The following is a 26,754-nucleotide window of genomic DNA, read 5'->3' as shown; positions in this document are numbered from 1 at the left end:
TGTAGTTGAAAATATTAATTCAATACAAAATTTGTAAGCAACACAGAAACGATAAAGCAAATAAATTCTAGCAAAATTTTCATCAGTTTTTTTCCATTTATTCTAAAATTGAATTTACCTCACAATGTATCATATTTCCTTATTAGTCTAAATTGTTTAAATTCAATTATCTTTTGCCGAAAATCGATATATTTTCGCACCAATTAAATCCACTTGTCTCTTAAAAATATGATAATTGAAATTCTAGGAAAAACATTTGCATTATTTCTCAGCAAAATTAACAAAAGGGGCATTCCAAAAATGTGATGACATAACAAACGAGAAAAAAAAGTTTGGGTAAATTTAACAAAACTTCTGAATCGTGGAATTCAAGGAAGAGGCTGAGAACTTTAGCAAGTCAAAAAAATGTTGCTTTTGCGACATAAAGTTGCTGCTAGGGCAACTGTCACGCTCCCCACACATACACACACACAGAGAGAGAGACTGACACACTTGAGGCAGCAGCAACAATGGAGACGTGTAGCATCAGTATTAATTTGCACAATTCAATGTGCCACTTAATACCAAAGACGTGTCAATTTCATGGCTGACAAACCGTTTGAAATGCCGTTGTCGTAGCCATAGCTATGCCTTGTTGTTGTTGCTATTGCTGCTATTTCTGTGGACAAGCCAAGAAGTGGCAGCAACTACAACAAGAACAACAACAACAATTGCCACACATGCATCAAGCGTCGCTGGCCAGCGCTTATGGGAATTAATTACAGCCATCAAAAGTTATTAGGCGCAATTATCACAATGTAGGCGACGTGCAACGACGCTGACCACGATCATCGTGACGATGGCGATGATGAAGGCAACATGTCCATGTTGTCATTGCTGTGTGGCCCTTTGGTTTGAGGTGAAGGTGGCGGCTGTCAACAGCAATACGAATGGCGCTTAACTCTTGTCTCGAGTCGATAATGGACGCTGACTTAAGGGCAGCAGAATTTCGCATTCGCATTTCACATCAATGGGCGGACTAAAGAAAAGGCGAGAAGCAGAATGGAAGCTGCCAAATAGCAAATGAGTTGTGCAGTTACCGCCACTTGAGACACTGACAAGCGGCCCTTTTGGCCGCTGGCTAAAGGCGAAAAAAAAAGAATGCCAACAAAATGCGCCATAAATTAAAACTAAATGCCGCTGCCTGTCAGTGGCAGCAACTGGAGACAGCAGCGACCAAAGGCGATGGCAACTGCACTGAAGATTAACGCACAAATACACACACGCCCACAGCGTGCAAAAAGTGGGCGTTGACACCCGCACACACACGCAGACAACTGGCAGGCCGAAAACAAAAGTCAAGCATTGGCCGCATGATTTACGGCCGAAAATGGAAAATTGCGCATACGCCGCGTTTGCTCATAAATTTTCACCGAGGAGAAAACCGTTTGATGCAAATAACTGGAAGTTGGCTGCCAAGCAGAAAGGATTGCTGAACACTGAACTGAGTGAGGCCTGGGTGGTCCACAATTTCTGACACTTGGCAGACATTTGGTCATTTGTTCGCCACCCGCTTGTTGCAAGCAAATTGCAAACAGTGCTGAACAGAGCTGAAAAAAATGAAATGAAACAAAAGCACTGAAAGGGACGCCAACGCAACAGCGACAACGACAACGTCACAGAGACATCATCTTGTTAGCATTTTGTCAGCCAAGTTGTCACATTCGCTTCTGCTTCTGCCGCCGCAACAAGTTGACTAGGGCAACGCAACAGAACGCAACTCAGAAGCGACACAACGCGACAGCTAGAACCCCACAACAGTCTCATCCCAGCCAACAGAAGTTGCCATCTTCCATCTTCCATCGCCCATCGCTTGCAGCAATGCCTACAATTTGCTGCCTCCACGCACTTCATGCCTCACTTGACTTACATTTGGGTTGACGTCGACGGCGACGACGACGGCGAGCAAAATCTTTAATTGTCGCGCAATTTTCCAGTTACTGCATTTCTCGCTCTCTCTCTCTCTTTCTCTCCCTCTCTTAACTACACACTTTGCTTTTGCTGCTGCCCAATTGCCATGGAATTCATGTATTCATTCAGTTGCCACCCGGCTGCACAGTGAAGCCAAATCAAGCAACATTATAACATATTTTCGTTTAACTATATCTTATCTTAGATCTTTACTGATAAATCTACTTATATTTTAAACAATTTTCAAAAATAAATAGATTTTATAACTTAATTTCATTTAGTATTTATTTTAATTATAACTAACCTTTTAAATAATAATAATAATAAAAAAAGCATATTCACTATATCTCATCACTTTTCTACTAAACCTATATTAAAAGCTTTTATTAGATTTAGTTCTCAAAGTCCAAAAGAAGCACAATTAAAAATAACTTTCGTTTAAAATAAAAAAATAATATTCATAATAATTTCTTTGATCAATTGTTCAATTTTTTTTTCAGATTCAACTAAATTCAAGTATTATTAGTAAAGCTTTTTCAATGTTCATTCGCTTTCGATACTTGCTTTATAAGGTTTTTTTTATTATTAATCAATATGTGTAACAACTTTTCTTTGTTGCTTAATTCATATGAAACGTTTTTAAGATTGAATTAAATATTATTATAGCTCTTCAAAGTCTTATGCAAGTATATTTAGAACTATTATTTTGTGTTCAAATAAAATATATATATTTAAAGTTTCTTCCAAATTGCACTGCGTTTTAATTAAGCTTTCTAAAATACAAACGTATTTTTAAATACTCTTTCAATTTCTTATCATTTTTATTTCTTTATTAAAGGCAACTTTTATGATATAAATTAATATTTTTATAGCTTGCTAATTTCGAAAACATACTTATGTTAACATCTTTAGACGCATTTCCTCTTAAGACATTCTATAAAATGCATTCTGATCAATCTTATCACTTCCTTCAACTTTTGCCCAAAAAAATTAATAATTTAGAATCATAATTAATTTATAACAGAATTTTGATAAGTTTTCTCTCTATAAAACTTTGTTGCAATCAAAAATCTATATTTAATATGCTCCCAGAATAAATTAATTGACAAATTTCGAATTTTCTATTGTTATGAATTTGAAATATTTTCACATTAAATATAAATAAACTAAAATACTCGCTGCATATATAATCGGTTAATAGTTTATGGGTTAAAGTGTAATAAAAAGCTAGAAACAGTTCATAAAGCACCCAAGCTTTCTTTCTCTTTCTTTCAACTTCTGTAAAAACATATAATTATGTAAAATGTTGTCTCGTATCTGTGCGTAAAATAATTTTTATTGTCGTGCCCAGCAAACAAAATCATAAACTGGAATTTAATTTTTATGACTGTGCGTTTTTGGAGCTATTAAAAATAAATTCTAAAGTTTTGGTATCAGTGTGCGAATGCCTTTGGAAATTCATTCATATATTTTTTCCACTTTTTCACTCTGGAGTCGGAGCGTTGCATTCATTTGGACGCCACTTGCGCATGCAACTGATATGCCCGAGTCTCCAGCCTGCAGCCTGCAGCATTCAGTTGCAGCCCCCAAGACAACGGCAACGACAATGTTGAATGCACGCTTACAATGGAAGAAAGAGTACTGAAGAGTAACTACCAATTAGGCGGGTAGCGACAGCAATTTCAATTAAAGGAATTAATTGCGTGGCAGTTTGAAGTACTCCAAAGGGAGAGGAAGAGGGAGAGTTAAGAGACGTGGCAACACTTTTGGCAGCGATAAGCGCCACTTATCTAAATACATATTTACTTTTTGCACGCTCTGCGACAGCTTTATTGTTCGCCTCAAAGTATGCAAAAAGCAGAGAGAGAGAGCAAAGAGAGCAAACCCGCATTGTCAACACGGAAATGTTGAGAATACTTTCCGTGCTGAAGGTGTGGCAAATGCAGCAGCTTGCGATTTTTATCGCATTTCACGCAGCTTGACAGGCGCCAGCAACACTGACAACACACACAACTTTTTTAAACGCCGATGCCATCACCAACACCGACAACAACACAAAGCCTTTTTCCGCTTCCGCTGTGTGTGTGTGGAAGCTGTCGAAAGCTGCTTTCAGCAAACGTAGCAAACAACTTTGAATTTTGTTTGAAACTGTTGAAACCGGAACAAATTGTACAATAGCCAAAAAAAAAACGTAAAACCAAACGACGACAGGCTAATTAGTTTGCCACACAGAGTTTTCAGATCAAAGAGCAGCCAATCTAAGATAAACATTAAGAACTGCAACTAAACAATACAGAAAGAATACTTTATTGATTGTACAATTCTAGGTGGCAAGTGAGTCGGATCGCGCAGATCATAAAATTAGTCAATCGACTCGAAACGGTTTCTCATCAAGAAATGCCAACAAATCAATGGACGGACACAGAATGGGAGCACATAAAATGGAAATGTATTTTACGATCGAGTAAAACTTTTGTGTGGCTACTAAGCTGAAAGCATTTGCTGACTCATAAAGGTGTGTGTCTGTGTGTATTTGTGTGGGAAAATGTAGGTGAATTTCCACGTGTAAATGCGCATGTAAAGTGTCACTTCAACTCGCTCAATATTTGATTGAGCCACCTACGAAAAATGCAAACGTTCTCCCAACAGACTGTCAGATGCAGAGACGCAGATGCAGAGATGCAGATACCGAGTATGCAGATGCAGATGCAGCTACAATGTGGAGACGCGACATTGGCGCATTATAAAAATGTTTTACGATTGCCGGCACCAAAGACAACGTTGCGACCCAAGCAATATAAAAAACAAGCAAGGGTGCTCAACTGTGAGATACCCGCTACGTATTTTGAATAAAAGCAAAGAAGTGCGGTATTTATTATAGAATATACCAAATTAGTATAAGGCGAAAATACTATATATAAATACCAAACTATTATTTGGTATATTTATATAGTACTGTATTAAAAATATACCATAAAGTGTAAAATATACTAAATTAATATGTAAAAATACTAAAAATATGCAAAAATCTATATTTGGTGAACTGACATAGCACTACCTTCAAAATATACCATAGAATGCAAAATATACCAAATTAATACACTGCAAAATACTAAAAAATATCATAGGTAATATTTGGTATATGGATACAGTACTACACACCAAATATACCATAGAACGCAAAATATACCAGATTAATATACTGTAAAATACTAAAAAATATATTATAGCTCATATTTGGTATATAGATACAGTACTATAACGCAAAATATACCAGATTGTAAACCAAAGCTAATAAGACTCATACTAAGTAGGCTTTTTATACAAAAGTATTTCTTAAAGAACTTCCACAACTTTTATCTGATCGAACAGTCGGATATGACTATATTGTCCCAGCTGTTGAAGCTGATCAAGAATACATATACTTTATACGGTCGAAAATGCCTTCTTCTACTTGTTATACATATTTCCTGCAAGCATAACTTTATAATACAGAGAGAGTGAACAAAGAAGAACAGTGCAAAGCAGAGAACAACTTGGAAGTAAAGCGAGTTTTACGATGTTGTCGTGAGGCAGCGAGAGTGAGTGAGATAGCGATACCGAGGGGTCACTTTGCATGGAGTCAACTGGCGTTGCATTAAGCAAAACGACGGCGACGTCTGGACATGAGCGTGAACACATGAATAGCTGCCGGCAGCTTAATGGATATGGATATGGATATGCTACACCAACAAATAACAAATAACAACAAGAGCAACTACAACAACAGCAACAACATCGTGGCACGCACAAATGGAGCGTCTATATCCACAATATGTATATTGCTTTGTTATACACTGCTTCCGAGTTATATTAACTTTGTGGATGCGTATGCAACAGTCAAGATTGATGGGATTTACTATTTGCATAGCGAGTTTTTATGCTCATCAGTTTCAATCACTTACTAAGACAGTTTTCTGGTATTTTAAAAGCTTTCAACAAATAAGTTATAGTTTGCTTTGGTGAAAAAAACTAAAGCCTTGGATTTTGAAGTGTTCTCGACTGTGAGATACTCGCTACCCATTTCCAGTGTGGTATTATTCTTAATATATACCAAATTAATACAATAAAAAATACTAAAGCAAACCCAAAGCAATATTTGATATACTATTACATTCGAAATATACTAAATAAAAATACTAAATTATATCCAATGATTTATTTGGTATATCGATATACTATTACATTCAAAATATACCATATAATTATAGTAGATTGTCAACCAAAGCAATTAATACCCGACTGCATCATTTCTCTATATAATTTTTAATACTCCTCAATTGAAATTCTCGCTGGCAGCGTATTGAAAGTTTCGTTTAAGTTCACTTCATTATTTTCCCCTTTTGTTGCATTTTTTCAATTTCATTATCAAGTTTTATGTGATGCGCCGCAGATCGGTTTACTTTAGCAGACGGCGACATTGCGTTATATAAACTGAGAGCGACAGACAGAGAGAGACAGAGAGAGAGCGAGAGAATAGGTGTTTTGTGGTGACCTATGTGACTCGACTCGTCTGAGCATCGACGACTTCGAATCGAACGCTTGCAACTGATTCTGATTGTCCACTGAAGTGTGGGGGAAAAGAGTAATTATCGATAAGACTTGCTCTCGACAGAAAACAACATCGATTATATAGTGAATCCGAATCGGACTCACAAATGGACTGTCGCATCGTTGACACCGAACACCGTTGACATCAATGCTGAAATTAAGTTTGTGATTAAGCCACATCCCACAGAGATGTCGGCGGATAATCAATTGAAAGTCAATTGCATACGCTACATCAAAGCAACTGCAAATTCAACAGTAGATCATTTGAGCAAATATCCGTCCAAGCGTCTAACCCTCGATTTGGGCGCAGATTTTTTAAGCAAGGCATTTGGATTTTTTACGAGAGTGTAGATTCGATTGACTTTCTTTTTATCAAGTAGATTAATTTTTACTATGAATAGTAAGTAATTTATTTCTATTATTTTTAACTTTGCTATTGACTGAATTAATAGTTTATGTATTTTCAGCTCACAAGTAAGTTTAAGTTTTTCTTTAATTTTCGGTTGCAAACAAAATCTAAAAATCTTTCCGATTACTTTGAAGCTCATCACTTTTTAACATTGACTATACCTCGATGACGTCATTCCGCCAAAGTAAAGTTACATTGCTCGAATGTGAGATATCACACTGTCCATTTGCCCACTTCACTCTGTGTGTGAGAATGTGTGTGTGTGCCCGCATCTCTACTTTGTGCTTTTTCTCCCCTCCATCCTTCAGCTTGAAGGCATTTAATTGAATATTGCGGCTGACCAACTGGCGGCTCAACGACAAAGTCGACTGAGTCCAACTTCGAGCTCTCTCTGTCGTGGCAACTCCGGCCTGAGGTCAGTCCGGCAATGATTCATCTCCATGTCCGCACTCCGTGTTCCAACCGAGTCCGTGGTTTTGTCATAACCACAGCGACAAGCAAGCGTAGTGAAGGCAAACGAATCGAAGGCAACTTTAACTTCACAGAACAGTCAAATTGAATTGTTGTAGCCACAACAGCTGTACAAAAACTCAGCAAACTCTTTGGCTGTTTAATTGGTCTTTGATTTCAATATGGGGATTAATATTGCAAATGATGTCATGAGTTGACACATCAGCAGAAACAGCAACAACAGCAAACACGCCTTTTCGCTGTGCTATTCAAATTTCAGTAGGCAGAAAATGATTGATGAAATTAAAAGGGAAATTGAACATGAACTACTTTGTAGCACTTCTATTGAAATGGAAATAAAGCTAGTAAAAAACAACTTAAGTATGAATAAGAATACAAATTGTATTCAGACGAATTTCGTTTAGTCATAACATAAATCATATAAGCTATTTGGAAATCTATTATATATTTCTTTTAGCAGTGCTATTTCAATGAACCAACGAACCTAAGGCATCCATTTTCATTTGTTATTATCAACATTTGCTAAAGTATTGAATTACCCAAATTCAAGTAACTGTTGAACTGATTAAACATTAAATGCATTAAGCTGTTATAACTAAATTTTGCCTTGAAGCTATGTTTATAATAGTATTTTTCAATTTTAAATATGTTGATCGTGAGGACTGCTATTTCAATGAACACAGCTGTAGTTGCATAGACATTGACATTCAATTTTTCAGTGAATAAAATTCTATAAATTTCATTTTTCTCTTTTAAGATTCACATTAAGTAGAACTTCATTATTCAATTAATTTGACATTCAAAATTAAATGTCTTAATCTTTAACACGTGTTTCAATTTTATTTTTGATTTATCATCACCTTGTTTACCTCTTTAACATTAACTACAATTTCACTTCTGTTCATTTATCAATTGAATTTGCATTTAAATGTTGACATCAAAATGTTCTACAAGTATTTAAGCTTAATTTTTGATTTACTAACACTCAAAAATCTGTTAACAATAACTAGAATTTCGATGTTGTTGCATTTATCTATTCTTACTTTTCCACACTTGTTTTTAATTAATTTTTAATTTACGTTACTACATTCTAAGAATCAATTCACATTATCAATTAAATAGTTTATGAACTAGTAAAGTACCAGCTAAGAATCAGTTGAAATTAATAGAGAACATATCGATTGCTTGTTCAATTTGAAGCAAGAAATTTATCGTGTACTACGAGCAATACAAATAAATCTAATTCGAGCTCTTTCCTTCATTTGGAAAGCGTGTAATTTATGTGTATGGGAATCGAGTTGTTGTTTTCATTTCAATGAAATAAACTTCTCATAAAACTATTATTCATATGCTCAAGTACACAACGAGTATTTGCTTTGCCGAATAAATAACAACAGCAGCAGCCACAGCAGCAGCCACCGCAACAGAAACTCGAATGTAGTTGCAACCTTAACTTTCCTCTTAATGGCAAGCCAAAAGTGCTCAGCACTTTTACAACGACAGCAGCAACAAGAGCGATTGTTGTTGTTGCTGGTTGCTGGTTGCACACAAAAGGAACGATAACAACGATAACATTTTAGCACATAAATTACAAATTCATGAAAAATTTTACGCTCGTGTTTTGCAGTTTTTGCCAGTATGTGTGTGTGTGTGTATTTTATTTTTCGTTGCTTTTGTTTGGTTTGCTGTTTTTGGCGGCAAACGCATTGCATGTTGCCGCTGGCATTTATGTTGCTCGCCCGGCAGCAACATGCATATAGACCGACAGATATCGCGCATGGTTGCTATTGAGTAGCGTGGGAAGGGGAAGCCAAGGGGAAGGGGAAGCGAGAGGTTAGGCTTCGCCTTAGTTGTCCGCAAAAGGTGCCACCAAAGGTGCAGTGCGGTCAATGCGTTATTTGCAATTCATTGCTGCCAGCAAATGGGGTTTGCAACTGTGACACAACAACAGCAATAGGAACAGCAATAGCGACAGCAACAACAAGCTGCAACATCGAGCTGCAACATGCAGCACGCTGGCGGCATCTGTTTAGTCAGCAGTCAGCCACATGTGAGTTTTCTTTCCATTCCATTTGCACATTTCCCTATCTCTCTTTTTTTTTGGTCAATATGGCTTCATTTCTATGCCACATTGCAAGCAATTTAAATGTTAATCAATTGCTGGGCGCACTAAAATATCCGGGTTGTGTCTGAAAAATGAAATAATAACCATAGTCGGTAGCAAATAAACAGCCAGAGCACTGTGTAAACGGCGCACGCGGAATTTAAATCAAAATAAATAGAGCTAGTCAGAGTGAAAGAGAGTGTGCTCGACTAAGGGATACTAGTTAATGTAATAAACGATTTTAAAATATATTTCATTTTTGCCATGCAACCATTAATTACAATTAGTTCTAAATGACTTATATGCCTTCGATTAATAAAGTAAAGAAAGAAAGAGAGTTTGCTCCACTGAAAGATACGCGACTGGAAATTGTAAGGATTGGTATATTTTGCAATCTATGGTGTATTTTAAATACGCTACTGCAAATTATAAGAATTGGTATATTTTGCAATATACGGTATATTTTAAATAGGCTACTATATCAATACATCAAATATTATATAATTATTTTGCGGTATATTAATTTGGTTTATTTTAAAATTAATACCGCACTATTTGAATGGAAGAAACCTAACAATAAAAACTTTTCTGAAGAAAGAGAGTTTGGTCCACTAAAAGATACGCATCTGGAAATTGTAAGGATTGGTAAATAATGCATTCTATGGTATATTTTAAATACGCTACTTAATCAATATACCAAAAATAGTAGTTTTAGCACTTTTGTGGTATATTAATTTGGTATATTTTAAAATTAATACCAAACTCTTTTGCCTTAGGGAGCGGTTAAGAAGTTCAAACTGCATGAATGGAATGGAAGTAACCTAACAATACAATTTTTTAACATAGAAACTTTTAAACTACTCGTATATTAAGAACTTTTCTGCTTCAAATAAAATACTTCGGTTGAAAATATTTCATGTTATTTTTGAAATTATATGGTAATATAGAATTTTAGTATGTAATTAAGTTAACTCGAAATATTTCTTGTATTGTAATAAAAAAAAAACTGTTTTTTTTTTATGAATTTAATTTGTATTTAAAATAACTGCAACCTAACAACACAATTCTTCAGCATGTATTCAGTATGACTTTAAATTATATTCAGAATTCAGCATCTCTTCTTACTCCAATGAAAAACTAATTTGAAGTTTTATCTGAAATGAATTACCATATATATTTTGCATTTAATTGCCTTTTAAAATTTGAAGAAGTTTACTCTACATTTTCCATTACAAATTTTCGGGATGAATTTACCAACTTTTTCTTCCATGAGTCACCGTAACATTTCCTCCCCTTTATACCGTTTTGACTACCAGGTATGCAAAACGCGATTTGACGATTTGTTTGCTTGTTTTGGGCAAACGAAAGTTTTCACAGCGAGCGAAGAATGAAAAGTTATGACGGCATCATGGTGCTGTGCTGTGCTGTGTTTTGTCGCCACGAGACGCAAAAGCAACACGTTGCATTTTTTCACACTGTTGATTTTTGGCACAACTCAACAACAACAACAACTGCGACATTTTGTGGCAAAGAGTTTTGATTTATGCCTGCCTGAGAATTTGCTTAGCTGCAAGCGAACAGCGGCTGGCAACTTAATCTGCGCATCAAGCGAAAATATTTACGCACAAAAAAATGCAACAAAATGGGACAGCAGCTAAAATGAACAACGCAGCCTGCAAAAGTCTTGAAGTCCTGGAAATGGAAAAAGACAAACGACAAACGGCGAAACGAGAAAAAGAGAAAGAGAGAAAAAAAGGGAGCCAAGTCAAGCCAAGCAAGAAAATGATGAAAAAATTCCATAGCTAAAATTGCATTATGTCGATTTTGTGGATTTCTCATCATCTCATCGCTGCAACTTAATGCAAAAACAGACTGCGTGCAGCACAAAAAAAAAAGAAGAATAAATAGATAAAAAGATAGAGAGTAGAGTGGGAGGGAAATGGAGACTGCAAATAAATAGTCTGAAGCTGCTCGCCTGCAAGTGGCTTAAGCTAAGAAACCTCACCACTGCTTCTTAGTTCCCCTGAAGCTATAAGAAATGCCAACATTGGTCGACAGTCCATAAAAACTTTGCTATTTTTTTTGCATACCATAGATGAGCTCCAAGTTATTGTTGTTGCTGCTGCTGTTGCGCCTGATGCTGCTGAGCTGCTTGGTAGAACAAACAAGAAGAATTTAAAAGACTTTTATTGGTTTAAGCTGCAGGCGGCTGCTGCCAGAAACAGGTGCCACTGAAATCCCAATGAATATTGTGTTGAATGGAAAATGAGAGACTCGAATTTGTGTGCAGCTAAACACAAATTAGGCTTGTCAATATTTCGAGAAGGATTGGCAAGAAGTTGCTCACTGAATTATACGACAATTTCAAAAGAAAAACTATGATTGCATAAATAAATTAAATAAATAAAGAAAGTGGGAATATATTGTCTAACACAGATTATAGATAATAATCAAATCCTTTTAATTTAAGGTAGAAGAAATTAACTTATTTAAATTTACATTATTAATTATTACAAAAAAATTGAATTCAGATTTTAATAAAATTCGTATTTTTCGCAGTTCAAAGAACCTCAAATGAAGTCGATCACTATTTCAAATAAATTTTATTCGAATTTGAAAATCCTCGCAATATTTAAATAAAATCGTTAATATTATATGTTTATTAATTGTCCAATAATAACTAAATAATATACGCAATTGAAATTCAGGAAAGGAATCAACAAATTTAAATTTACTTTCCAAGTTATCCCAATGAAATTTAAAAACAGATTTGAATAATATTTCTATATTTAACAGTTGAAAATTTAGTATTCAGATTAAGTCGATCACTAAATCAAATAAATTCAAATCGAAATTGAATAAAATTTGTATTTTTATTTTAACAGTTCAAAGATCCTTATAATATTCAAATGAAATTTGAATTATTATAAAATTAGTTTGCAAATTTATTCATTAAAAACTTAATAATTGCGAAAATGAACTGAAATTCAGATTAAATTAATTTGAATACATAAAATAAACCTGAAAAACATTCAACAACACAATCTGGTTTAAAAATGTTATTATCTTCAAAATAAATGAATTTGGTATTTAAAAAATGAGTAATTAACACAATTTCATTTAACTAAAATTGATACAAAATTTGTATATTTAACAGTTGAGAGATCCTCTCTACACTCTCTGTATTCAAATGAACTCAAACACTTTTAATTTTCGCATTCTTCCCACCTTCTGTTTGGATGCTGCTCAAAGCACTCCCATTGGAGTCATTATTTGTCAAAGGGTCAAAGAGCGATGGCATTTTTCTTTTACACACCATATTATTTTCTATTCAACTCCAATATCAGCGAGTATATCATTTTGCCAGCGTGTGATAGAACCCTTTGGCTAATAAATTCGTGCCTCCCAAAAAAAAACTTTGCACACTTTAATATTGTTGTTCCGGGCATTATTTCTCCTTTTGTTGTTGTTGTTTATCTGAGCACACGGCTGGGCCGGGCCGAGTCAAAGACAGAGCTGCTGGGCGTGTTTTTAATTGCCGGGACAATTAAAAACAATTTTGCAGGCACCCAGAGAGAGAGCGGCGCAATAAATTTAATTGGCCGCAGTTACGCCCCTAAAATGTGACGCCTCCTTTCGCTGACTTTTGTTTGGCTTACGTTCTCGCCTCGCACTCCCTTGCTTTGTCCTTCAACTTTGCTCCCCATTCTCTGCTCTCTTTCTCTCTGTTGTTGTCTCCATGCCCATTTCCAGCTTCATCTCCGGCTACGAACTGAGTACTGAAACGTCGTCGTCTCCGGTTCTTTGGCAGCCATTTTCACACCTACTGACAAGGTGTCTGTGAAGCGGAGGGGGGCGCGGAGCAATTTATGCGGCTGTCAAATGCAACCCTGCTTGATTTTTATTGGCAGCAAGCACGCAGCCCCTTTCAGACTTCTTCGCTTTCCCCTTCCCCCTTAGCATTTCGGGTAATTGCATTGAGCACATAAATCAATTGAATTGCATTTTCATGCGACAAGTTTTCGGCCAACCCTCATGGACCAAGGACTGTGCAAGTGAAAGCCAAAAGTAGTTTTTCTTTAGAGCTGTCTTTCATCGTTTTTTTTCTTTCTCGCTTCTCCTCCTCGCTCCCGCCTCCCGCTGTGAAACCCTTTCGAGCGCAGCATAATCAATTGAAATTGCATGCAATGCGTCATCAGCACGCCAAAGTCAAAGCCAACACTAAAAGCAAAATGGATGAGAAAGTCCTTCTACTCCTTTCACAGTCACAATAATCCCCTCTTTCTTGCTCTCTTTCTAGCACACTAGTTCCATTAGTTTTGGCTTGTGGTTTGGCCTCGTTTTTCGCAAAAATTTGAGCTTCTCTGCACGTAAAAAGATTATCAGAACTTCGTTTATTGCTTATCAAATTAAATGATTAATGTTTGCTGGTTTTTCCTTCCTTCTTCCTCCGTTTCTGCTGACTCTACGAAAATGTCAGCAACAGTTTTTCACAGTTCAAATGTTTTGCTTCTTCTGCTTGTTATTTTTATTCATTTTTCCCTCCTCTTGTCGTTTGCTGTTTGTATTTGAATCAAATTGTTGAGCATTTTATTGAGAAAGTTTTGCGGGCGACTTTTGTGGTTCTTAACGCTCTGCTGATTTGCTGTTGCTGCTGCTTCTGCTGCTCTGCTGCTTCTATAGCACTCTGTTGCTGTCTGTGCTGGCAATTGGAGGCGGCAAACTCATATTTTACATATTTTGAATATGAAATTCGCCACGACAGTTTGTGCCAGAGGCAATTTTGCCATATTGAAGTCAACAAGTGCCACGAGGCAAGCATTAGATGCCACTTCTGTGTGGGACAGCGGAATAAATTAAGTTCCTGAGCGAATATAGTGTAACATATTTTATATAACTAAGTATTCCAACTTGACATCCATAAGTTCCACAAGGAATCAACATATGTTTCGCATGGAAATTTCAATAAAATCGATAAAGAAACAATTTTTCGGCCACTTTCTTAGTTTTAAACTTAGCATCCACAAGTTCCACATAGAATCCACATATGTTCCACATGGACATTTGGTTAAAATGACTAGCCAAGAGCATATGTGGTGCTTTTTGTGCAAAGTTCTTAGATTTAAACATAATCCACTTATAATCCACTTGGGTTCCACAGCTATTTTAACACAAATTTCTTCAATTTATGCAATATTTGACTACGAAATGCTTCTCCCACATGCCTTGCTTCATCATTTCAGTGTTGTATAGACAAACCCTACTACATTGCTGTAGTGCATGCATTCCACACTCAATCCACATGCTTTTACAACTAAATTTAAAGTCATTTACTTGACTTTTGACTTTCTATCACAATGTTGCAATAGAATTCGTTGTATTTTAAAGCACATTTCGCCCAAGTGTGCCAAACAATTTGTGTTGACTTGTGTAACTAACGCAACCCGCATGCACAGCATATGATCCACAGCCCATTAATCAGTCGGGGCATCCAAACAAAAGTATAACTCATCAACGCACAAATTACAAAGACAAACGATGACTGACACGGCCAGCGGCAGAGGCAGCAGCGGAGGCAGCAACACCAAGCGAAGTTGCAACGTCAGCCTCACACAGTTTTTGCCACCACTTAGTATCCACAATCCACACAAACACACACACACACACACTCTGAGTATGGACACCCAGTATGGCAGTCAGGGTTTTTGTTAATTAAACAAATGCCGCAGTGACATGTTCACATCAGGATGATGACTGGCGTTTGGCGTATTGCTGAGTGCAACGCCGGTTTGCGGTTATGCATCTGCATGGCCCCGAGATCACAATGGAGATGGATATTGCGAATGGTGAATGGTGAATGGAGATGAGAGCTTGGAGGTTGGCAGGCAATGCGACTCGGTTTTCGGCATTCCAGTTGACAAACAACGAACGTAAAACTGGTAGCGGAGGCGCCAACGATTCCATTCGAGCTCCGCATGCAATTTAATTTATTTCAATTGCAGCAGAATTATTACGACGACGGGCGACAAAGTGCCGTTATTCTGCGCCACCACAATAATTTGTAAGAGTACGAAAGTGTGTGTGTGTGTGTACTTTATTTGTTGCATGCAACATCTCTGCGTCGGGTCGACGCTTCATAAACAAATTCTCAGCGCGAAGAAACCAAACGCAGTAAGCGTCAATTTCAATTAAACAGACGCGTGGCTCGCTACCAATGATCATCATCATCATTATGATTGCTTATGATTACGACGATGATGATGATTATGATGATGATGTTAAGCCTCCCTCTGTGTATGTTTTGTTATCTTTGCCGCAGACGCCACTGCGTCAAAACTCGCGCCCAACTTGCAACTAAGCGGTTCAAACTCGGTGGCAGCGGTTACCCAAAAACCCTCTCTGCAGTCCGAACGAACGTTGCATGAGATTTGCCATGGAACAGTAGCTTACTAACATGGCGGAAAATCGAAATTTTCACAATTTCCCAGTTGCCCTGTTTACAGCCGAGGGTGCCACATTATGCCCTCGTGGAAAATGACGATATTTGGCAAAGGGAACGAGGGAGAGAACTTGCAACAACGCACTAAACACAAAGGAGAAAACTCGTTGCCTTAAATTGATTTCATAAATTTGTGTCAACATTTAAATTAGAATATAGATTCGCGAAATAGATTGGGAAACATTTATAAATTTGGGAATAAATAAAAATAAGATGTACTATTATTTGTGATAATCTGTTATGCCTCTGTCCACAAAATACCTTACCAACTAAAATCCTTTCAACTGTTTAAAAAGATTTGTAATGAAATGTATAAAAACTATTAATATATTTCAACAACAAAATTTATTTAAATTAACTTCAACTGTTTGGGAAATTATTTAATGCAATGACAAAACTTTTTGCACTTTAATGTGTCAAAAATTAATAATCTATTTCAACCAAATAATCTATTCACAGACAACTTCAACTGGTTAAGAAATTGTTTAATGAAATGCAACAATTTTGTGGAATTTAATGTACTAATAATGATTAAACTATTTCAACAATAAAATCTATCCAAAAACAGTTTCAACTGTTCAAGAAATTGTTAAAAAAATGACAATCTATTTCCACAAAATTTTTTAGCTAAACAACTCAAAACTGTTCAATTGTTTAAGAAATTTTTTAATGAAGTTATTAATCTATTAATTGTGTAATCAAGTTCAACAATATAATCTGTCCAAAAACAACTTGAACTGTTTAAGAAATTGTTTAATGAAATGCAACAACTTTTTACAGTTTAATGTACTAATAATGATTAATCTATTTCAACAATAAAATCTATCCAAAAACAACTTTAACTGTTAAAGATAATCTACCTAAACAACTCGAAGCTGTTCAACTGTTTAAGAAATTGTGTAATATAATTAATAATCTATTAATTTTGTAATCAAGTTCAGCAATATAATCTGTCCAAAAACAACTTGAACTGTTTAAGAAATTGTTTAATGAAATGCATAATTGGCATTTCGAGATAAGCATCGAAATGCTTGCGAACTTCAATGAATAATAATTAATTCATTATGCCATAAACCGCTTAAAGCAGTTGACTTAAATAGCGCAATGAAGTGTCTGCTGATGAAGTTGTTCAAATTGAATTTACTATTTTTTTCTTTTTTCAATTACGCTTTCACTTTTGTGGAACACGGTGCAGCAGAATGTCAGGCAGCAACATCAGCAGCAACAGCAACATCAGCAGCAACTGTAAATGGAGTTCAATCTTTAATGTGGCCATAACGAACTGCACTTGGCCCAAAAGACCGCAGCAGACTTTTGCAATGCCATTTTCGCCATGGGTGGCGACCAGATTCAGTTGCATTTGATTTTAAGCTTTTAAGCATTATTGTTGTGGTTACTGAACACGCGAATCCCGTTGTTGCTGTTGTTGTTGTTGCTGCTGCTGTTTCTGGTTGCACAGCGCCGCAGAGTTTCAAGTGTAAATTAATTTATGAGGCATGCGGCGTCAACGTTTGGCGCCGCACACTATGCGACTAGGGTCATGTTGTAGTCATCCGCATTGCACCCCCCACTTCACTACTCCCTCGCCATACATACACATTTTAGTGGTGCCCCCGTTGGATTTTGCCATTTTGGCCATTCGCCATTTGAAATGTCAACCAAAGTGTGAAATTTCATATTGAATGACGCCGTTTTGGCTGCGCGACAAATGAAGCTGACCAAAGCGCAATGCATAATTGAAGAACAGACTCCGACCCCCGACCCCCGCACATAAAATATGAATGCATTTTGAATGTACTCTCCACTTACCTTTCAATGTGCCAACGATGAGCAGCACGACAACGAAATGGAAGCAGGCAAACATTTTGTTCACTGGCATCAACGCAAAAAAACACGTGAAATCTGCAAAGAAACCGAAGAACAAAAATGTCAAAATTAGAGAAGGAAATTCAAATGCGAGATCGAGACGAATAATTGTTTTTGTGTCGCTGCCACGCCCAAAGACTACAGATGATGTCTTCCTGCCTGCCCCCTGCTGTTGCTGTTGTTGTGGCAGACACATGCAATTTGTCGCTTGTTTAGCACGCCATAATAGAGACATTACGCTTAGCCCCCGCAACGGAACTGTGACTCTTTCTCTTCCCCCTTCTCCGTCTCTCCCTCTCTGTCATTGCCGAAAAACAAGTGTCAAGCGGAAGCGCCACCTGTGTCGATGTCGATGTCATCATTCAAATGTCATTCGCTCTTACAAATTGTTGTTTGACATGGCATGCCGCTAATCAAAACGGAAAACACACACACACACAAACACACTCTGTGTGCTCTTGCGACATGTGGCACATGTGGCCATCAACACCAAATACACATAGACTACACTACACTCTACACTCCTCTCATCCTCGTGTGCAATTAGGCGCTGCAAATGAAGCTCGTTTCTCCCCCGATCAAAAAACAAAAAGAATTTTCATTAGTTTCGTTGCCCCATTGTCCAAGAATTGTGAATCACAATCCCAATCCTCACACACACAGTCTAGAAAATTGGGTATCGACGACTACGCCCAGAGGCTTTTCATTTCATTTGAAAATCATTCCATTGATTGTCATCGTAGGTGTGACTAATTGTTGGTCATTTATCTTCTTGTCTACCTCTGTCTGTCTGCCTTTTTGATTTCAGCTTACACTTCTACGACTACCTCTCGCCTCACTCCGTGTCTTTGCTTTTGGTTTCCCTGGAAGCCATGAGTTATTTCCGTTCCAATTTGAAGAGCTGAAGTTGAGGCTTGAAGCTGCTTTAACTGCCCATTGAACTGTTTGTCTAAATTAGATACGTTCAGTCACTCTGTGTCTGCCCAACTTCAACTAATTGATGACCAATTGTTTGGCTTACGCACCACCGGAAGATGAGCAACCAATTTGCAAATTTATATATAATTATGTTCAAATTATAGTTGTATAGAGGTGGTGATAAAGAACTACTTTTTTTAGTTTCATATTCATTTCATTATTGTTATTCTTCTTCTACTTTTTCTACTTTTTTTTTCGCCTCCTTCTTCTTCTACTTTTTCTCCTGCGTCTTATTCTTCTTCCTCATCTTTTCGTTTTGCAATTGTACTTATAATTCTTATTATTATTATTATTATTATTATTATTATTATTATTATTATTATTATTATTATTATTATTATTATTATTATTATTATTATTATTATTATTATTATTATTATTATTATTATTATTATTATTATTATTATTGTATTTATTATTTTCGAATTTTCTTACTATTGTGAACCTTGTCACATTTTATATTTTATTATATCATTGATTTCTTTTCTAAATCAATACACCTGATATACACATACTTATTGTGTTCCTTATCAAATTTTTATTTATTTATAATATTACTAATATCTTGAATCAATCATTTGAATTTCAGAATAAACTGTTCTAAGATAAATATATATTTGGAACTTCCTATTTTCACATTTCTCATTAGTTAATACTCAATTCTATTTACATGAATCCATTTCAACTTATGCAATTGAAGTTCATCTATATAAAACCTATAACTTATTTCAATTTTATTTAAAGATTTTATGTTGATGAACTCTACTTCCATGAGTTGAAATATCCACTTATTATTTTTATACACACTTGTAATTGAGATCATAAAGGCACAATTGGAATTCGAACATATGCGACATATTTGCCTTGTTCTGTTGCTGATTGACAAATATGCCTCGAAACTCTGACAAATATTATGCCCAAATGATTGTCAAAGTAAAAAGAGAGAAAGAAAGAGAAATAAAAACGAATCGCATGCAATATTTGGGCAGCCTAACTAGCCCCTAAATGCCCCAATGACTTGCAATACATGTGTAGCTGTCTATCTATCCATCGAGCTATCTATCCATCTATCTATCTATCGGTCTGTGTATCCATGTGTAGCTGACAGACACACAGATACTTGGATACAGCTACAGCTAAAGCTGATAGTTGTTGTCGTTGTTGTTAGCCACCCCCTTGGCCTAAGTTTGGTATTTACCATGGTTACTGCTCTGCCTCGAGGGTGTGTCGAATTTCCCTAGTTTATGGTTTGTATTTCTTTTTTCCGGGGGTTCTTTTTTTCGGGCCGACAGGTGCACACACGTCTGGTTTCTCTTTACTTTTTTTCTCAAACTAATTTCAAAGCAAATGCCATGCAATTGACTGATAAGAGAGAAGAGTCAGAGGGAGGGAAGCGGGAGCGGGAAACTCGCGCTGTTTTGCTAGTCGCGTGTCTTGGCTAATTTGCATAATATGGCCGTTAAGTGGCGGCAAAATGTAATCGAATGAGCTAGATAGGCACCTAAGGTGCCAGCTATTTTTATGGCTCCCCCCTCAACTGTAATTAGAATGTAACACAAACATTTTGGCACTCGCAACTTTAGACGTTCCAACTGCTCATCAAAAATGAAAAAAACAAAAGACAAACACAAAAATGGAAAATGAAAATGAAAACGTAACGAGTCTCAAACGTAATTTAAACCATGTCCAATTCGAAGCCAAGCAAGTGAGTGCAGCCCAAGGGGGAACTTGCGACTGTATTTTGTCAACCTTTCTTGACCGTGTTAATAAAAATGGTGCTAGCATAACAATGTCAAGTTACTTGAGTACAAAATGTGTGCGTTTCTATGGCTATTCGAGAGTTTTGGCAACTGTAAGGCACAACACAAAAATGTTGCCAAAGACAATGGGACCAAAAGAATATATATAATATATTTTGTATCATTTCTATAGTTCAGTTCATTTGCTGTGAAAGCTTCGGCAGCTGCTTGCTCAGATGCTCTGGCTCAGATTACCATTTGTGGCTGTAATTGAATTTGGTTTTTCATTTCGAAATGTGCTCAACTTAAAGATAAATCACAGCTGTCACAAAATGTGCTTTAAATAATCAAATGATGCTGATTTCATATAAATATAAAAAGAAACAACTTTAAACTCATTGCTTATAAATAAATTATCGACTTGATGACTAAGTCAAGCTCTTTATAGCAAGCAAATGAATAAAGTACATTGCTCAGTTGCTTTTCAACCATCAAGATGAAGGCATTACTTCTGGTCGCTTTGCTGCTTTGGATTACAAAGTTCGGGAATTCATATCGTGATGAACAAAATACTAATAATATAATAGTAACTTCGAAGAACTTTAAGTGCATTTCTGCCAAGATTGAAGAGGAATTCTTACAACGCGCTGAACGCTTCGAAGAGTGCTGTCGATTTTTTAAACGAATCAATTCTTCAAAAAGTTGCAAAATATGTGAAGAATTCTATGCAGAGCAAATTCTCATAGAGAATGCGCATAATCATTGCCATTTGTCGCTTCGTCGCTTGCGACCATTTTGTAATAAAGATAAACTAACGGGCAAATGCAAGAAATTGTATTGAAATGCATAATATGACAAAATATGTAAAATTATAAATATAAATATATAAAACCGCATACAAAATAATTCAAGTGAATTTTATATATAAGTTTTAGCCTAAGCACAAGTAATAGTTGTTTTTTCTACTGTCGAGTGTGCATAACTGTGAGATACCCGATACACATTTAAGAAAATCACATTGCACAAATATACCAAACATATACCAAAAAAAATACTTACGTATATCGAAGGCTTTGGTGCTCGACTGTGCGATTCCCGCTACTCGTTCTCAATAAGACTATACCGAAAAAATACCGAAAAAATACTAACATGTTCCGAAGGAGATATTCGGTATATTGATATAGTACTTCATTTTAAAGATACAATCAATAAGTCTATATTCTACAAATATACCAAAAATATACCGAAAAAATACTGACATGTTCCGAAGGAGATATTCCGTATATGGATATATGTAGTACTACATTTTAAAGATACAATCAATTTTAGATCAATTTCTTACAAAAGTTTATTCATTCTAACAAAAGACTCATTGTGAAAGTCAAGTTTAAGAGTCACCTATTAAATGAATATATATAATTATATAATATACAATTATATTAAAGTGTAATATAAAGTTCATTCAGTGTATTTTTGTCAATGCTAACTTTATGAGTCACATAATGAATAACTTTAGATAACATTGTTAAACGTTAATAACAATGAATAAACAAAGTAATTCATATAAAGTGTTGCATAGTATATTTCTTCTAAGCATGACAAATGAATCGATAAATTGTGCGGTTTATAAACCTCACTGACGCATTTAATGAACTCAACTGCGGCTTATGCATAATTCACCCATCTTTAATTAACTAGTAGCTCATACTTTAGCTGTTGAGCAAAATCAATTGATAAATCAAATGCGCAATGTATTTTGTTTTAATTAAGCTAAAACAAAACTTGCTGCGTTGCCAAATCGATTTCAAAACTATACTCGCTACATAAACAAAACAAAATGCTATAAAAGAAAAAGGGCGATGACGACGATGATGATGAGTAAGAGGAAGAGGAAGAGAAGGCCATAAAAAGAAGGGGCACATAAAAAATCTCAGCTAATAAACTAACAAGAGGCAAAGCGAAAATTTATAAACAAACTGCTGCTCGATTTTTTTTTTTGATTTTTTCCTTTTTATATACACTCTCTAATTTGTTTATATTGTGCTAAATGCACAGCAAGAAATAACAGCAACAACAACAGCAAGTGTACAGTGAGTGCCATAAAAAATCAACAGCAACGTTTGCAAAGGGGGGAAATTTGAAAATTTATAAACTAGGGGAAAAGCTGTTGCAAGCGAGCGAGAGGCTTGAATATTTATGCAAACGTCAATGCAATTGAGTTTTTGGTGTTGCCAGCCAATAGTATTTTATTACAAATCATCCAACACATACGCCACACACAGACACACTCGCTCACACTAGCTCACACTTTGGCGTGCCAAATTGATATGTAGTCAGGCAACGTGACGTATGAGTGATGATGCCTGCGCCTATGGGCACTGTGTAAACATTCCCTAGCTGCCAGCGAATGTGAGTGAGTATGTGTGAGTAGTCAGAGCATATGATTGCCATGCTTGATGTAGCGCCACTTGCTGGATTCGAAATTAGGTTGCAGTTGCCAGTGTTGCCGCGGTGGCGCCTCATTCAAAGGCTCCACAAAACGTCAACAAATCAAACGAGAGACTTTGGCACTAGTCACACTTCTCTCTCTCTCTCTCTCGCTTCTCTCTTGGCCCTGTTTATGCACATTAGAGGCACTTGAGGCTGTGTCTATGATAGACAACTGACTGCCTGACTTACTGAATGAATGACTGACTGCCTGAATGAATGTTTGCTGCACACATTTCGCCCATATTGATTTGCATTCGTATCTATTCGATTGATTCGCCTTCTCCGCTCCCCTCGACACACATCGCTTCATAATTTATTTGATTGATATGGCTTTTCAGCTGCGCCGCATTTGGCTTTGGCCTATCATACAATAATTTTATAAATTATCTGGCATATGAGGCAAAAGGCAGCAGCGAGACCTCCATTTGATTGCCGCTAATTTGACTGTCAATCAATGGAAAATGTTGTTGCATTTTTCTACCCATCGCTTTTTCATCATTTTGTCCCCATTTCATGAAACATTTGTTTATTGCCCTCTTTCAATATTTTTTCTTTTTTTGTTTTTCTTCTTGTTGTTATTTTCTCTATTATTTGATATTTTCGCCTGTTTGCCGTAGCGTGTTTAATTCTCATGTGTTATGCATGATAATTCGCAACATGCATTTTAATTCTGTTTATGCATAAAACCGACTTATTTGCCCAACATATGTATTTTTTTACAGTTGCTCGGATTAGTTACAATAGCTTTTCCATACGTATAAATATAAATGCATTGATTGTTTAACTGTGTCAACTTTATAAATAGATGGATATGCAACGTGTCTATGTAAATAGATTGAAACAACTGCCAGAGGAATTGCGGTTTTTAACAACTCTACTTTTTAATCTATGTCAGCTAAAAATTACACAATTGTATTGTTGGCTTCAAAGACAAAAACTTTTGCACAAAATCTTCATCATTAGTTGTTCTCATTTTCATTGTAGATTTCTTTTATGTTTTGTATTTGAAAGAAGAATTAATCAAAATCAATTGGAATATTATGTGAAGGCTTCAAAATATACAACTAGTATTTTAACAATATAAGTTTTAATTAGTATTTCATTTTTAAATTAAAGATATGAAAAAGAAAATTTTGATAAAAGAAAATCTCCAATATTTCTGTAAATTTCTGTTTTATTTACTTTTTAAGTTGACCACAAATTGAGCATAAAAATAAATGAAAACAAAAGTTATTTCAAGACTTAAGAAACAATTAAAAGACTACAATGAATAAACTAACTTTTGCACCAAACTTAAAAATGTAAATGAGAAAAAATGTGAAGAAAAACTTTGTCAAAAATTTCGTTAACTATTTGTTCAATTTTTCACGATATATTTTTGTAAGTATTCCACAACGAAAGAAGTAAAAAAAGTGAATAAAAAAATGTAAAGCAATTATAGATATAACAATTAACTTTTCAGCTACAAAAGAGTTTACAATTTGAATTTCATACGACAATCTGTGTTTAAATAATTCAGAGTGTGTGTAAAATAGAGCTGCCTCTTTGGAACACTTTTGGAAACGAGCTCGCTCTTACAATTTTGAGGCACTTGATGTGAGTACTCGTGTTTACTGTGTTTATTGAATGTACCTAGAGGTTGCCCTTGAGTGCAAAGGGCCACTTGACTGTGAGTGGCAGAAGCGAGGGGAATGTATTAAAAATTGAACTGGGCAAATGAAAATGTTGTTTAATTAAAACTATGTTAATATTTTATGAATGGGAAAATGGGAAATAGGAAAATGTGAAGCAAACTAAAAACAAATCTCGACTAAAATTTTCATCATCAACAAATGAATTTCGATTGAATGCAGCACTTAATGCATGCATTTTTCAATATACTCATTTGCCACACATTTTTATGGCCCATATGTATGAGTGTGGGTGTGTGTATACGTGTGTGTTGAAATTTGTGTGTGCATAGGGCAAGTTCAACTTAATTGCCTGCACGATATTTGTCTTTCATTTTATGATTTTCAGCATGCGAGTAAGTATTTTTAATGAATTGCCAGAGCAGAGTCAGAACCAAAAGCAAAGGGCCTAGACAATTGGGAATATGCCATAAATTTCGTCGAGATTTTTCTCTCTCTCTGTGTGTGTGTGTGTGTGTGTGTGTTTTAGTCATAGAAACGGGCATCAATTATGCATGACAACCCTGGCATCTCAGGAGTGCACAACCTATTGTTGTCGACGTGCTTTTAGGTTTTTCTCTCTGCCTCACTCTTTCTGTGCTTTGTTTTTACCTCAATTATTATGAGCAGTACACGACGACGAGTCAACTATACTACACACACATACACTCACACACACACACACACATATTTATGTTATACTTGAACATATCATCGTCGATGCCAGGCCATCAATAATGCAATTACAATTTTCGTGTACGCCACAAATTGTTGGAAAACGAAATAAGAGTGAAAACAATTTAAACCAGACAAATGCAGCAATGCATAATGCACAATCTTTCTCTCATAACTAGACCTCAAAGTTAAATGTATATCAAATTAATAGAAAGTGGAGTAATAATACTACGCATACAGTGGTTGAATGTATCCAGCAAAATTATAACTCACACTAAACTAAGAAAAATGTTTGCCTTTAATTTACCACAAGAGGCAAAAGATTTTTCTTCTGATATACGAAGAGGTAAAAAGTACTATTGTTAAAGGTCACCATTAGAATTCACTGAATTTCGAATTGGAAATTAGAATTAAAGAAAAAAACTTGTCCAAAGATTTTAGTATCTTATTATGTGAAATACAAAAATATCCCTGAAATGACAATTAATTTATCACTTTCAAGGCTCCACATATAGAAACACCCCCTTTTAATTTCCAATTTTCATCAGAAAGCTTCTTAAAATTTGCAGAAAGCTTCCCTTGATAATGAGTAAGAAAGTTGTCAACTCCTGTGCTTATTTTCTAATCCATTTAAAAATGAATCAGTGCTCATTTAATGAATAATAAATCAGAGGCCTTCTAGAGAATTTTGCAAGCACATGAAAACTGCAGAAAGCTTATTACATTTTTCAGGAAACTTAATTTAATGAGAAAGTCGGCAAATCATGTGCTTATTTTCTAATCCACTTAAAAATGCATCAGTGTTAATTAAATGAATAGAAAAAAAAAAACTTTTATTAATTTTACAACGATTGGTAGAGAATTTTGCAAGCACTTGAAAGCTGCATAAAATTTATAACATTTTTCAGGAAACTTCATTAATCAGTATTAATTGAATGAATCGAAAATCATTCAATTAATCAAATCACAGGGACAGCTAGAAAACTCTGCAAGCACATTAAAGTTTGCTAAAAACGTAATTTTTGGCTAATTTACTAAGAAAGTTTCTCAGCCTCCAAACTATCTGTTAATTGTCATAATATATCATATCATCTAAGAAGAGTTAAATTAAATAAGTATGAATTCAATGAATAGAAAATTAAAATTTAACTGGAATTACTTTAGAACTTTGCCAGAACATTAAAGCTTGAAAGCAAACAATTTGATTAAATTCATTTGATAAGAAAGTCATCAGAGTTCGAACCGTGTGCTCGACATAATTCCCCATTGGCGCAGCGAAACTAATCGAATATTGAGCGGTTGCTGTCAGCCAG

The 26,754-nt window shown here is 35.5% G+C and overlaps 1 protein-coding gene across 3 annotated transcripts in view; it reads right to left on the bottom strand.

Annotated features, from left to right (window-relative positions):
• The window catches only part of LOC133841542 (uncharacterized), a 102,776-nt gene that overhangs the window by 67,566 nt on the left and 8,456 nt on the right, over nt 1-26,754 (bottom strand). For all 3 annotated transcript variants that reach the window (XM_062274106.1, XM_062274123.1, XM_062274115.1), the window contains exon 2: nt 17,833-17,925. In XM_062274106.1, coding sequence (XP_062130090.1) covers nt 17,833-17,902 — 70 coding nt within the window. In that variant the 5' untranslated portion in view covers nt 17,903-17,925. The remainder of the gene's footprint in view (nt 1-17,832; nt 17,926-26,754) is intronic.

This window comes from Drosophila sulfurigaster, chromosome 2L (assembly GCF_023558435.1).
Source record: "Drosophila sulfurigaster albostrigata strain 15112-1811.04 chromosome 2L, ASM2355843v2, whole genome shotgun sequence".
Taxonomy (NCBI): Eukaryota; Metazoa; Arthropoda; class Insecta; order Diptera; family Drosophilidae; genus Drosophila; species Drosophila sulfurigaster.
This window is presented reverse-complemented; position numbering and strand designations above follow the sequence as displayed.